Source organism: Pongo abelii, chromosome 6 (assembly GCF_028885655.2).
Source record: "Pongo abelii isolate AG06213 chromosome 6, NHGRI_mPonAbe1-v2.0_pri, whole genome shotgun sequence".
Lineage (NCBI taxonomy): Eukaryota > Metazoa > Chordata > Mammalia > Primates > Hominidae > Pongo > Pongo abelii.
The window spans coordinates 4,183,371-4,197,182 of record NC_071991.2 but is presented as its reverse complement, the minus strand read 5'-3'; the positions used below and the strand labels follow the sequence as shown (position 1 = coordinate 4,197,182).

Below are 13,812 nucleotides of genomic sequence, written 5' to 3'. Positions count from 1 at the left end.
TTGCCCTAAAATAAAGATAATATCAGCTGCTCACCACACCACGGTCTGCTGAACATAAAGATGAATGCCTATAGCTCACCTTGACACATTTAAAAAGTCCTAGACTTGACGGACAATAGAAGACAGCTTTTTTTCTGTACATAAATGGCACAAAGGAGCAGCTGAGTAATAGTCCTTGCATTTTTAGAGAATAATGATAGATGGTGTTCAGAGATAAGGGCGTTTCTGTGGAAAAGGCTAGTTATGTAATTACGGTTACAGCGAGATCAGAAACACCGGCGTGCTGAACTTCAGCGACGCAAGGCCAGAAGACGGTGGCGTGTGCGAGGGAGGAATGAACAGGCCGAATCAATAGCAGCAGTAAAATGCGGCTTACGAGGAGCCCTATTTTTAAGGGTATGGGTGAATTATGATAATACAGGCATTAAAAGGAGTAGGGCCAAGTACGAGACACATTGATCCAAATGGAAGATTAAAAACATCAAGTGAGAGGCCTGAGTGGGTTTCTGAATACACCTGGAAGACGGAGGCGGCACTGCGCATTTAGACAATCAGAATCCAGAAAGGGACTGCGCCACGGGCCTGAGACAAGTTCCAGAACCGTCCACTGCTCGAGACACAAGAAGGTGGCACTAAGGAGCTGAGGCTGGATACTGGAAGCCTTGTAGGCATCTCAGCTCCGGGTCAGCCTGAAGACGGACGCCGCAGAGCTATACACAGAGCAATTTGGAGACTTCTATCCGGACGTTTTAGGTGGCTGCAAAGCCTTTGAGATAGAGTCTCGCTCTGTCACCCAGGCTGGAGTGCGGTGGTGTGATCTTGGCTCACTGCAACCTCCGCCTCCCGGGTTCAAGCCATTCTCATGCCTCAGCCTCCTGAGTAGCTGGGATTACAGGTGTGTACCACCGTGCCCAGCTAGTTGCAAACCTTTTATAAATTGTGCACTTCCCTGGGAAACAAAAGGCATTGTCTGAGAGTTGCTGTTCAGTGAGCATCACTGGGGCCCCAGCGCTCAGGACCCCAAAGCACAACCATCAGGGGCACGTGCTGCTGATCTCTCTGCAGCTGCTGTTGGTGGGCGAGTGGGTCAGAGAACCCGCAAGCCACTGAATCGCCCCAGGAGGCCCACGCTGGCCGAGCCTAGATGCCGTGGCCTGTGGGTTTTGCAGCTTATCCATCCAAGGGCTGGGGATCAAAACGCTGAATCTGCAAACAGGGATCATATTTGCTGGAGCTCCTGATTCTCAGCAGAGTTCCCGCACACCCTTCGTAATAAGCTTAAAGGTAAATGTTAGGCCCTCCTGATGGCAGGGCAGGATCCCGCATGTCTGGCCAGGGCAGGCCCTGGGTCTGAAGAGCTCAGGCATCATCACCTTAGCGTAACAGCAGTCAAGACCATGTGCTGTCAGCTGATGGGTGAGCGAGGGACATCTGTACTCAGGGGGTTCCAACCCCATCCCCCCAAAGAAAAGTTCTAAATGCTAAAAGTGCTCCACAGTAAAATATTTACGCAAATAAGCAAGTGTTTTCTCCTCTAGGCGCCCGCCGTGGTTCATGCTGTTAATCTCTTTTGGAAATGCAAGAACATGTTTTGATATAGATTACAAAAGCTCGGGCGGCAGAGGTGTTTATATACTCAGAAGGCCAAGCTGCCAGAGTGGGAACATTGATTCAAGGTCTCTGGATGTAAAGTGAGTCAGGCGAAAAGATGTTTTGCTTTCTCCCCTGTGAACACCCATCTGAATTTGCAGGAAGTGTCTTCCTGTCTTCCTGCAGCCGCCGCCGTGTGGTGTGCCGGCTGTAATGACCCATGGGTGACAGGTTACCCGGACAACATGCATTATAATTACAACCCAATGCTGCATGACAGAGGAGGCTCAGCAGTGAGGTTGTCTGCCTCGCAGGTAGACACGGTGCTGTGTGATTCAGCAGGGTTCGGCATGGTTGGAGTGCTCAAAGTATTTAAATGATTATCCTTCTCCTTACCTGGGCTTCAGTGGCTTTTAGTGACCACAAATCAAGATCCATACCTCTCGGTGCACATTAGGAACACTCTGTAACCCAAGCAGCCTTCTAAGTTTTCTTTCTCTTGTTGGCAAGAAGCCTCTGCTTCAGCAACCAGAGTTATGGAGGACAAATCAAGGCAGCACACCACTGGTGCATGCAACGGGAATACTAGGACCAGGCTGAGCCCCCAGTGATCCAGGAGGAGCTCCCAAGTCCAGAGAGCCTCCAGCCTCCTCTGGTGCCAGGGAAACGATGAAATATTCGATGTGATACGGAAGCTAACGTTTACTCAGCACTCACTATGTGGCAGGCACTGTTCTAAGTGCAACTCATTTAACCAGTGAGGGAGGCACGAATGTGCTTCCCCTTTGAGGGATGGGGAAACTGAGGCATGGGAATGCTAAGAAACACACATAAATTCACCCAGCTAATAAGCATAGGCTGAGATCTGAGTCCAAAATGTTACCCACGCTGCCGGCCTACTTGTCAGTGATGCAGTGTTGAAAACACAGGTGAAAGGAAAAACAGGCAGCCCCAAGGTTCGTGCCATCTGACTTGTGCAGACAACAGCTGCTTTCTTTCTTGCTATTTCAGTGAATCTGTAATGAACATCCTTGTACGTTTCTCCTTGTGCAAACAGGCAAGAATTTCTCTAGGGCGAAGGCCTGGAAGTGCAGAGCGTTTGTGGTGCGGTGTGAACGCGCTCACCTTTCCTGGGTATTGCCAGAGCACCTCCCAAAAGTGGATGCACCAACTCCTGCTCCTGGCAAGGGTGTAGGGGTCTTGTTTCTCCACATCCTCATGTAAACTAGGCATTATCACAGCTTCTTATGGCGCCAAATCTGGCGAATGTGAAATGGGATTTCATTGTGGCCTGAATTATCATTTTACAGTGCTCTTGTCATCGGAAAAAGAAATGTCAGAGACACTCTGGAAAGTAAACGACAGATGATAAAACCAGCTGATGGGCTCATTGGACAGCGGGCCTCACGCCATGCCAGTGGGCGTGCTGAGGAGAAGCCTCACCAGGTGGACACGTGCAGGGAGCGGGGCAGTGAGGACCCAGGGCTACAGAGGACATCGGCGTGAGTCCTCAGGAATGGCAGATGCCCTGGAGAAGTGGGCGTGTCAGGCAGAGGGCCGGGCCTAGAGCCAGCTGAGGCCAGAGCCTCCCCACGTGTGTAAGGAAGCCCTGGGTCAAAGTCACAGCATTGGAATCGAGCACGGGTCTGTCTATGGCAAGAGAGAAGCACAGATGAAGCACATGCTTTGTTCCTGCACCTCTCCCACGCCTTTGCACTCCAGAACTGATTCTTGGCAGTCCGGTAAGGTGACAGTGAGTGGACGGAGGTGACCACAGAGTGAGGACTTGCCAGGAGGGTCTACCGAGGCTGGCAGTGGGAGCCGGGGGCCCTGCCAGGGTGGAGGTGGGGCTGGGGCGAGCCTGCTTCTTCACGGGGAACACCGTTCTTGTGGACTCCTGTGCCTCTGTCAATGTTTCTTGTTTCACAGCATGCTGGGGACAGCTCCTGGGTAATCAGATATTAGCCCTGCTTGTTCCAGAAAAGGCTGATGCCTGGCTGCTGTGCTGAGGTTAAGGCCTGCCTAGGTGGGGCTCCTGCAAATCTCTTCGCCACAGCTGTCTGCTGGGCAGACCATTTCCTACCCCAAGACTGGGCTCACTGCGCAGGCACCAGATGTGGCTCGTAGCTCCCTCTCCGCCGGGCCAGGCCCTGAAATGCTCACCTCCACAGTGGCTGCTCAACTGAGATTTTAGTAGCAGGAACCCACAATTCCAAAGGTCGCCTAATTGAGAAATGCCGTACTCAAAGCCAAACACTTCTATCTAGCAACTCCAAAAATCACATAAAGAAAGAGGCAAAACGAAAATAGGACAGCCTCCTTGTGCAGAAGACTTAGGAAGCTCCAGGCCCCCTCTCAGGGAAACAAGGGCTCAATAAATATTTGACTTTGTGTTCACCCTTCTCAGGCTGCCGGAGTGATTACCCTAAAAGGCAAATCTGATCGTGCAGCTTTCCCAAAGACCTTGGATGAGTTCCTGCTGCCGTTCAACACAGGCCTCCAAACTTTTTTTTAGTGATGTGAAACTCTTTCTTCAAACCAAGTCTTAGAATCCTAAGATCAAATGCAGGCAAAAGTGGTGAATTTTACCACCTGTTTGTAAGTCTGGGTTTATAACTTTACCGTAAATCACCTAGAGCACAGGCGAGCCGAATCAGGGGTCTCCGGTATGTCAGGATTTGGTCAATATCCCGAGAGCTAACCTGGGGCTGGGGCAATGTTCTGTGGCTGCTGCGCTTGCCTCTGATAGGCCAGTTTAAAATGTCCAGGTCTCAGGGCCACATTCTCCAGGGCACAGCAGGGAGCTCACAGTAGCTCAAGACCTGGCCCAGCCTCCATCCCCAGCCTTGGAGCTGTCAGTGCTCCCACAGGCTGAAAGCATTCGGTCTTGGCAGAGTGGCCAGCCCTCTTCCCTTCTTCCAAGGCTTTAGAAGCCACCTATCTCCAGATCCCTCTCAAAAGGAACCTTCCACCCACAGAGACCCTACCCAGAAGGAGCTGTGTGTGAGGCACTGAATGAAACCTCTTTCAGATGGCTTATCTCACTGTACTCTCAACGTGTGTCTCCCTTATGGGACTGTGGGCAACTTGAGGACAGGCGCGCCTCATTCATTCCTCACCCCCGACTGTACGTACGACACCTGCACAGGGAAAGTCCTTACTTTGTCTCTGTGAAAGGGTGAATGAGTCAAGGAACTGGGGATGTTTTAAAATAGAATTTGCTGCTTTGGGGAACTGGGAAAAATTCAGGCTTTTCATCAGTGTTACCAGATTTGGTATGCCAGCTGTAATGCTGAAAAGTCAGAAGTAAACACATTCCCTGGGACCCAAGGCATGCGCTTCATCTCAGCGGCTTTTTACAAGGATTGGGTGCAAGTGCTGTAGCAGAAAGATGTTTCCAGGAACATGGGAACAAAGCCAAGGTCTGCATCTTCTCTGAAAAACTAATCTGTTGTTTCTCAAACACACATCAAAATAGCCTGATATTTCAGAGAGGAAGGGAAGGGCGGTTACAAACCGTATCGCCATGAGCCGCAAACGAATGGAAGAAATTCCAGGTTAACAAAATGTAAATTTCATTCCATACGAAAAACCTTTAGTACGTAGCTCAGAAAACAGTCAAGAGGCCCATGATCATCTCAGTTCAGGAAATGCTAGGCTGCTGGAGACAGGCTTTTGTTTAACCTCATAAACATCTAACAAACAGGGAAGACATCAACTTGATTGTTATTTCTCTCCTTTTAAACACCATCACTCCTTTTTTTTTCTTATTTTGGGGATAGGGTCTTGCACTCTCTCCCAGGCTGGAGTGCAGTGATGCAATCTTGGCTCACTGCAGCCTCAACCTCCTGGGCTCAAGCGATCCTCCCACCTCAGCCTCCCAAGTAGCTGAGACCAACAGGTGCATGCCATCATGCCCGGCTAAGAGTTTGATTTTTTTCTTTGGAGAGATGGGGGTCTCACAATGTTGCCCAGGCTGGTTTTGAACTCCTGGGCTCAAGCAATCTGCCTGCCTCGGTCTCCCAAGGTGCTGGGATGACAGGCCTGAGCCACCACACCCGGCCACCACCGCTCCCTTACCCAGGATGATGCCGTTGGGCTCCTCCGGAGGTTGCCACACAATCCGCACGGAGGTGAGTCTCACTTCGGGGAACACGAGCCTCACTGGTGGGCCTGGAGCTGAAGGGAAAACCACAGGGATTCAGATGTCAAGACAATGTTCCTTGGGTGTGTGACAGGTTACACAGGATTCCGAGGGTCAGCTGGCTGCAGTAACTACCACAGGCTACACTGTCATGGGTTTAGAACCCTCTCAAGTTTTGGACTGATGACTTTTGGAACGTCACTGGTAGTGTGGCTCCCTAAGGGTCTTGAGCAAACGCTTCCCTTTAAACCCTGCCTGTCTGCTTTCCAAGACTCAAAAGCAGGGTTCACGAACTATGCCAGGAATAGTGTGAGTATAACCAGCCTACCAGGACACAAGTAGACCAGTCACTAAATGACTCTGAGAGCAAACATCAGGTTGAGAGGGAGGATTTCCCTCATCTGAGCTCAGATTCCCTTACTGGGTTTGACATCTGCAAAGCAGGTGGTAGATGAGGCAGCCTGAAGTTCCTCCCAACTCTAACGGAGGTTACAATTTCTGATGAAATAACACGTTTATCCTCAATCATTTCTCTCGTAGGCATGCCACCTCTCTCCTGCATCATCCTAGATAATTAAGAGTTGATGTGCACAAATGCATATAATAATTCTTGTGTGTGGTTCGGTGCACCAATAATTCAAAAAGCAGCTAGGTGTGGTGGAACTGCTGAATAATAGGGTCGTGGCCCTCATAAAATACATTTACTTAAACGAACAGGCAAGTAAGTGTGTGGCCAGTATGAAAGCTTCTTGTTGGAATTAATAACTGATTGATTCCCAGGTAAGAGGCAATGGGCATGAAACAGTCAATACGAAAATAAAAGGATGTATGTTCGTCATTCTGGGCTGCTGACGTCTGTCCCTGGCTATGAAGCTGGGAACAGTATTTTAAATTCTGAACGTGTGTTATGACACCTATTTTGGGTGAAATAAATGTCTGAAGGAGGCCACAGGCTCCCAACTAGGACTAAGTCAGAGATATGCAAACGCTGACTTCAGTCTTAAGTAGCATTGCTCCCCTGAGCCCTCTCCCGGGCTGTTTATGGGGATTATGCTGGAATGCAGAGGAGGAAGGCATGTCTATAGGAGTGCTGTAGGAGACTAAGCAGCGGCATTCCAGGACTCACCAGCGCCTGCTTCAGGAGGGAACAGTTGCAGTGGGCCTGCTGTTACACACAGTTTCTAATATGCCCCTTTTTACTTTCATTTGGGAAACCTGGAATACACTGGAGCTGGACGGTGGGCCTGCTGTTACACACAGTTTCTAATAGGCCCCTTTTCACTTTCATTTGGAAAACCTGGAATACACTGGCGCTGGACGGTGGGCCTGCTGTTACACACAGTTTCTAATAGGCCCCTTTTTCCTTTCATCTGGGAAACCTGGAATACACTGGAGCTGGAGATAGTTTTCCAAGGAAACAACATTCACATTCCCATTCCCTCCTGGATCTCCCTCTAGCCTGAGACCTTGTGTCAGGGAAGGATGGACAAAGACTTCTCCAGGGTTCCCGTCTCTCCCTGAGGCGAGGCGAGGATCAGGGGTGGCACTCTCAGCAACGTGGAGAGAGTGCTTTCCACTCAGCAGTTAAGAGGACTTTCGGGCTCATTTAGTTACTCAGCAAAGATGCTTAAGAAAACCTACAGGTGTTTCACTTCTTTAACCACTCTGATCCCTACGGTGGGTGTTTTGGCGGGGGAGATCCGCATTTCTCTCCCTGACGTATTCATTACAGTCTGTTTAATAATGAAAATGTAAAGGCGCTAACCTTTACGTGTTTGACATCTGCAAAGTGGGAAAACATATTTACCGATGATTTAGAGTTCCATGAAAGCAAAGCTGGCAAGGAGTGCTTGTTATTCAGGTCCAGAAACTCAGGGAGCTGGGGACCCTGGGCCATCAAACACGGGGCTTTCTATAACCTCCAATTACCTCCCACAATGCAAACAGTGAGACCAGGGCAGTACCGAGAGAATTAAGGCATGAGTTCCACTGTGGATTTTTTAAACTATAGTAGTCCCCTCTTATCTGCAGTTTTAGGCATTCCCTGGGGGTCCTGGGATGTGTTGTCTGATAAGGGGGCACTACACGAGGTGTGTGGAGCCCCCGCCAAGAGGAGCGTCCACAGCTCACATCCACAGCTCAGCCCCGCCCCAGCCTCTGCTGCCTCTCCCCAGCACTGCCCACGGCAGAGTTATGAGGGAAACTCCGCACAGGTTCATAATTAGGCTGTAAAAATCCACTCCAGGCTGAAATTGGCCATATAAGTGCTCAGCGACCGAAAAATAATTTTGTTTTGTTTCCCTCAACTGCAAAAGAAAGTGGTTTGAAAATTAAGTTAAAAGCGACAACTATCCAAATTGTTTGCATTGGAAAGGCCAACCTGGGAGGCGGCGAGGCTCCCGAAGGCGCGAACCCTGGACCTACCATCGTCTTTGGTGCGCTCCAGGATGAGGGGTGTGCTGGGGACCCCGTTCCCGATGCGAGTGAACGCCAGCACCTGGAGCTCGTAGAGCACGAACTTGCGGAGGCCTGCCAGCAGGGCCGACTGCGTGTGGTTCCCTCGTACGATGTGGCTCCTGGGCTCGGGATCCAGGTCTTTAGCCCGGAACAGGATCTGTGGCATCGACACAGCACGAGGGTTATGAGGAGGCGGTGCCAGGAGGCATCACCGTGGTGCGGGGCAGGACCAGGACACCTTCGTGAATCAAGGCCCAGCCAACTGTGCTTTCTCCCTGAGGATGCTGTGTGCAGGCCTTGTGGATATAACTTGTCCACACTGGCATTTGGGGAGGAAGGTGGTGGTAAAGTGACTGTGCTCCAGGGGAGCTTGAGTTAGTGCCCACGGCTTGGCGAGCCTGCTGCCTGGTCATAATCTGCAAGATCTGAGGGCCCAACTGCAGCCATGCCAACCACAGCCACTAAAACAAAGACTCGATTATGAACACACATTCCGCTTCCTGCCACAGGAGCCAGCAGCCCCCTGGGTTTCCCAGCCATGGAAGCTGGGTTGCTGCCCCAGAAGACCTGCTGTCCTCACACAGACCCAGGAACTCTGGCCTCCTTGGACCATCTGCAGCTGTGCATGCTGTAGGCACCCCACCCCAAGCTGTTCTCCTCCAGGGCACCCCACCCCAAGCTGTTCTCCTCCAGGGCACCCCACCCCAAGCTGTTCTCCTCCAGGGCACCCCACCCCAAGCTGCTCTCCTCCAGGGCACCCCACCCCAAGCGGCTCTATTCCAGGGGACCCCACCCCAAGCTGCTCTATTCCAGGGCACCCTACCCCAAGGTGCTCTCCTCCAGGGCACCCAACCCTAAGCTGCTCTCCTCCAGGGGACCCCACCCCAAGCTGCTCTCCTACAGGGCACCCCACCTCAAGCTGCTCTATTCCAGGGCACCCCACCCCAAGCTGCTCTCCTCCAGGGCACCCCACCCCAAGCTGCTCTCCTCCAGGGCACCCCACCCCAAGCTGCTCTATTCCAGGGGACTCCACCCCAACCTGCTCTATTCCAGGGCACCCTACCCCAAGGTGCTCTCCTCCAGGGCACCCAACCCTAGGCTGCTCTCCTCCAGGGGACCCCACCCCAAGCTGCTCTCCTCCAGGGCACCCCACCCCAAGCTGCTCTATTCCAGGGCACCCCACCCCAAGGTGCTCTCCTCCAGGGCACCCAACCCTAAGCTGCTGTCCTCCAGGGGACCCCACCCCAAGCTGCTCTCCTACAGGGCACCCCACCCCAAGCTGCTCTATTCCAGGGTACCCCACCCCAAGCTGCTCTCCTCCAGGGCACCCCACTCCAAGCTGCTCTAGCTAGGGCACCCCACCCCAAGCTGCTCTCCTCCAGGGCACCCCACCCCAAGCTGCTCTATTCCAGGGGACCCCACCCCAAGCTGCTCTATTCCAGGGCACCCTACCCCAAGGTGCTCTCCTCCAGGGCACCCAACCCTAGGCTGCTCTCCTCCAGGGGACCCCACCCCAAGCTGCTCTCCTCCAGGGCACCCCAACCCAAGCTGCTCTATTCCAGGGGACCCCACCCCAAGCTTCTCTATTCCAGGGGACCCCACCCCAAGCTGCTGTATTCCAGGGGACCCCACCCCAAGCTGCTGTCCTCCAGGGCACCCTACCCCAAGCTGCTCTCCTCCAGGGCACCCCACCCCAAGCTGCTCTGCTCCAGGGCCTCCTGCTAAGTCCTCACTCAAGCCCACCCTCTCTGAACTGCTCCCTGAGATCGGGGACCTGGAAGGCCATAAAGGATAGCATCACCAGAGAGGCGTTTGAAAATAGCACAGCAAGCACGTTTCTCGGGGCCCCAGGAATGTGGTGTGAAGTTTTGGTCACTGAACCCCCTCAACGGGACTGCCACGTGTCACAGAGCCAGCAGGGTGCGGTTAGAACGCCTGGGGAAGGGGGAAGACATTGGAGAGCAGGCGGGGGAAACAAAGAATAGGGATGTGAAGTATGGAAAGGTGGAGGAGGCACGCTCAAAACCCAGGGAACAGTACTGAGACAAGCGTGGCCTCCAAAAAAAAGCTCATTCTGATGCTTGGCATTGCTGAGCCAAGGAGCAGATGGGGAGACAGAGCCTGTCACCCCTGAGTGATGGAACGAGGAACAGAAGGGGGTTTTAAAGGGGTGGGTGGATGCATGGAAGATGGAACCCAGAAATGGCTCCCCAGAGAAGCTGGGACAGATTCAACCCCTCCAGTGGATGCCATTGCTAGGACCGTGATGACACACATAGAAATATGCACACAGTGATCCACCTCACCCAGCCCTTCACATGAGCAAGGCATGCTGTGTAAAAGACCCACTGAATTCTCACACCAACCCTGGGACAAAGCTACCATCATTATTCCCGTTTTACAAGCGGAGGGACACAAGCACAGGGTTTCAGTAACTGGCCCGCGGTACCAAGGCCAGTGAGGGCAGAGCCAGGCGCAGGCCCGGAGGTCAGTTCCACTCTGGCTGTGCTTTTCTTCTGGCACCCTGTTTTGGTGTTTGTGGTGTGGTTATACTGATGCCTAATTCCCAGGCTGCAATGAGGCTTAGATAAGACAACTGGATGTCTTAATAAAAATCACAAACTGGCTGGCACTGCAGATCTGTGGGAGAAGAGGAAGCTCGTTGCTTTGGGGGAATGGCACGTGCTCGCATTTCCCCAGCCCACTCTTTAAGCAAAGAGAGGTCATCCCATCACACACCTTGTAGCCCAGTATGAGCCCATTCTGGTCCTGTTCCGGCACGGATGCCCATGTCAGTAAAATCTGGGTCGAGCTGACAGCCTCGGCTGACACATTCTCAGGGGCGGCTGAAGGAACTGCAAAGAACCAATGAAGTAGATTGGCATCCAAAATCTACAGCGTCTACATATAAAGATCCAGCTTTCACGCAAATAATCAAGTTGTCCTTGAAATAGCAACGTATTCTGAGCATTTTGTAGTGATCAGATTAAACCTGCAGGAGTATAACGGACATGTAAATCTCTTTAATATTAGCAACAAATTCCATAAATCCTGGGTACTTAGCAGCTCAATTTTACCTGAGTCCACCCAGCAAAAAAAAAAAAGATGCTTGGTCTGTTTGCTGTATTAACTTGTGGAAACTGCAGACTTTTATCTCAAATAGGAAATCCTGACTTTCAGACATGCCAGTTCACTGACAGCTCTAAACGTGGTATTCCGTGATAGGGACAGGAGAGGCTGAAGAGAGGAGGGGACGTGAGGATTTACACAAAAGAAGGGGAAGGGAGGGTAGGTTGACTAGGTGCTTATCCGGTGCCTGTCTGTGCCAACTGCCTTCAGTTACATAATTGCATCTAATCCCACAATGATCCCAGTGAAGTAGGTATCATTACCCCTTTTCTACCAATCAGAAAACTAAAGCTGAGAAAATCTCATTTATCCATTTCAATGAATGCTTTTCTACAAGGAGATGGGCAGCCGAGGCCAGCCATACCATTCTTGACCCATACACATGTAAGAAAATTTTCTTTTCTTTTTTTGAGACTGGAGTGCAGTGGTGCCATCTCCGCTCACTGCAACTTTGCCTCCTGGGTTCAAGCCATTCTCCTGCCTCAGCCTCCCAAGTAGCTGGGATTACAGGCATGCGCCACCATGCCTGGCTGATTTTTGAATTTTTAGTAGAGATGGGGTTTTACCATGTTGGCCAGGCTGGTCTTGAATGCCTGACCTCAAGTGATTTGTCCGCCTTGGCCTCCCAAAGTGCTGGGATTACAGGCGTGAGCCACCACGCCCAGCCCACATGTAAGATCATTTTCTTACTTTCATGCAATCTCTCTTCTGTCTGCACTATCGCTGAACTAATTTGTCTTGATATGTTTGCACTGATTCAGATATAATATGTATAAAAGCAGTGAAACTTTAAAAACCAAGGCATTATATTATAGACAATCTCCATTTGCTTTTTCAATTTTCTTGTGGACCCATTTAAACTTCAAACACCATTCAGATAGGAAAACCTGGACCTGAGCTAGCCCCCAGCAGTCAGGGAAGGCACTGTTTATAAACAGCATGGAGGAGTTGCTCTCAGCTGAGCCTGAAGATCCCGCCATACTTCAGGGCCCCCATGGTTGAAAAAGGAGAGACACTTCAAGTCCACCATATCCCATGGGGGGGTTCACTCTGCAGATGAAGCAACGGAGGTTCTGGGAGGTTACTGTTTGGTGGCAAAGTCTCCTTTTGAACTCAGGTGGTCTCCAGGATACCCAGGGAAGTAGCCTGGAGTGATGGAGTAAGGCTGGACTCAGGGTGGGAGCTGGAGATGCTGCTCTGATCACCTGTGCCTCAGTTGTCCCATTTGTAAAAGGCTAAGCCTGGCCTACCTTCCTTACTTAAGAGTCTTCTCACTCTCCCCTCCTGGTGGTCAGCACTTGTTGGTCAGCAGGTGATCAATAGCTAGTTGTTTTGAAGAAAGTGAAAGGAGGATGCTATGACTAGTCCTAGCCTATAGAGTGAGAATGAAAGCAAACACTGAGGTGCCTGGTAGGGCACTGGCACACAGAGGTGAGTGGAAGCATCCGTTCCCTTCTCCTTCACAAGCCCTACTAGGGCTCCAAGAACAGCAGGATGCACGCATGCACCTCTGTAGCAGGAACACTTGCGGGGACTTCCTCTGCTCTTTCACAGACCCACTCATCCATCCATCCATCCATCCATCCATCCATCCAGTGATCCATCCATCCATTCGTCCATTCACCCATTCACTCATCCATCCATCATCCATCCATCTATCCACCCACCCATCACCCATCCATTCATCCATCCATCCATCCATCCATTCATTCATCCATCCATTCATTCCTCCATCATCCATCTATCCATCTATACATCCATCCATCCAACACCCATCCATCCATTCATTCCTCCATCCATCATCCATCCATCCATCACCCATCCATCCATCCATAAATCGATCATTCCATCTATCCATCCATCCATTCACCCATCCATCCATTCACTCATCCACCCATCACCCATCCATCCATCCACCCACCCATCACCCATCCATCCATCCATCTATTCATTCATCCATCCATTTACCCACCCATCCATTCACTCATCCATCCATTATCCATCTATCATCCATCCACACATCCAACCATCCACCCATTACCCATCCACCCATCTATCCATCCATCTACCCACCCATCCATTCATCCACCCATCCATCCATCCATCCATCCATCCACTCACCCATCCACTCATTCATTCATCTACCATCTATCCATCCATCCATTCACCCATCACCTATCCATCTATCCATTCACTCATCTATTCCTTCAGACATTCAGACTTCCTCATTACACAGAGACTGAGATGGTAGCACTGTTAGTTAGTCTGAAGACAGAAAGTAACATGGTGGGGGGCTTGCACAATAATGCAACCTATGACATTTAATTGCAAGATTTTCTATATGAGAGTAGTTTGATCTTTGTTATGGGTTGAACTTGTGCCCCCTGAATCCTTATTTTGTGATCCTAACCTCCGGTACCTCAGAAGGTGACCTTATTTGGAGACACAGTTGTTGCAGATGTAACTCGTTAAGATGCGGTCATACTGCACTG

The 13,812-nt window shown here is 51.1% G+C and overlaps 1 protein-coding gene across 4 annotated transcripts in view; it reads right to left on the bottom strand.

Annotated features, from left to right (window-relative positions):
* Positions 1–13,812, bottom strand: part of SDK1 (sidekick cell adhesion molecule 1) — a 974,158-nt gene that overhangs the window by 135,056 nt on the left and 825,290 nt on the right. For all 4 annotated transcript variants that reach the window (XM_024241289.3, XM_054545732.2, XM_054545733.2 and 1 more), the window contains exons 26-28: positions 10,931–11,046; positions 8,159–8,348; positions 5,671–5,769 (exon numbers count right to left, since the gene is read on the bottom strand). In XM_024241289.3, coding sequence (XP_024097057.2) covers positions 5,671–5,769; positions 8,159–8,348; positions 10,931–11,046 — 405 coding nt within the window. The remainder of the gene's footprint in view (positions 1–5,670; positions 5,770–8,158; positions 8,349–10,930; positions 11,047–13,812) is intronic.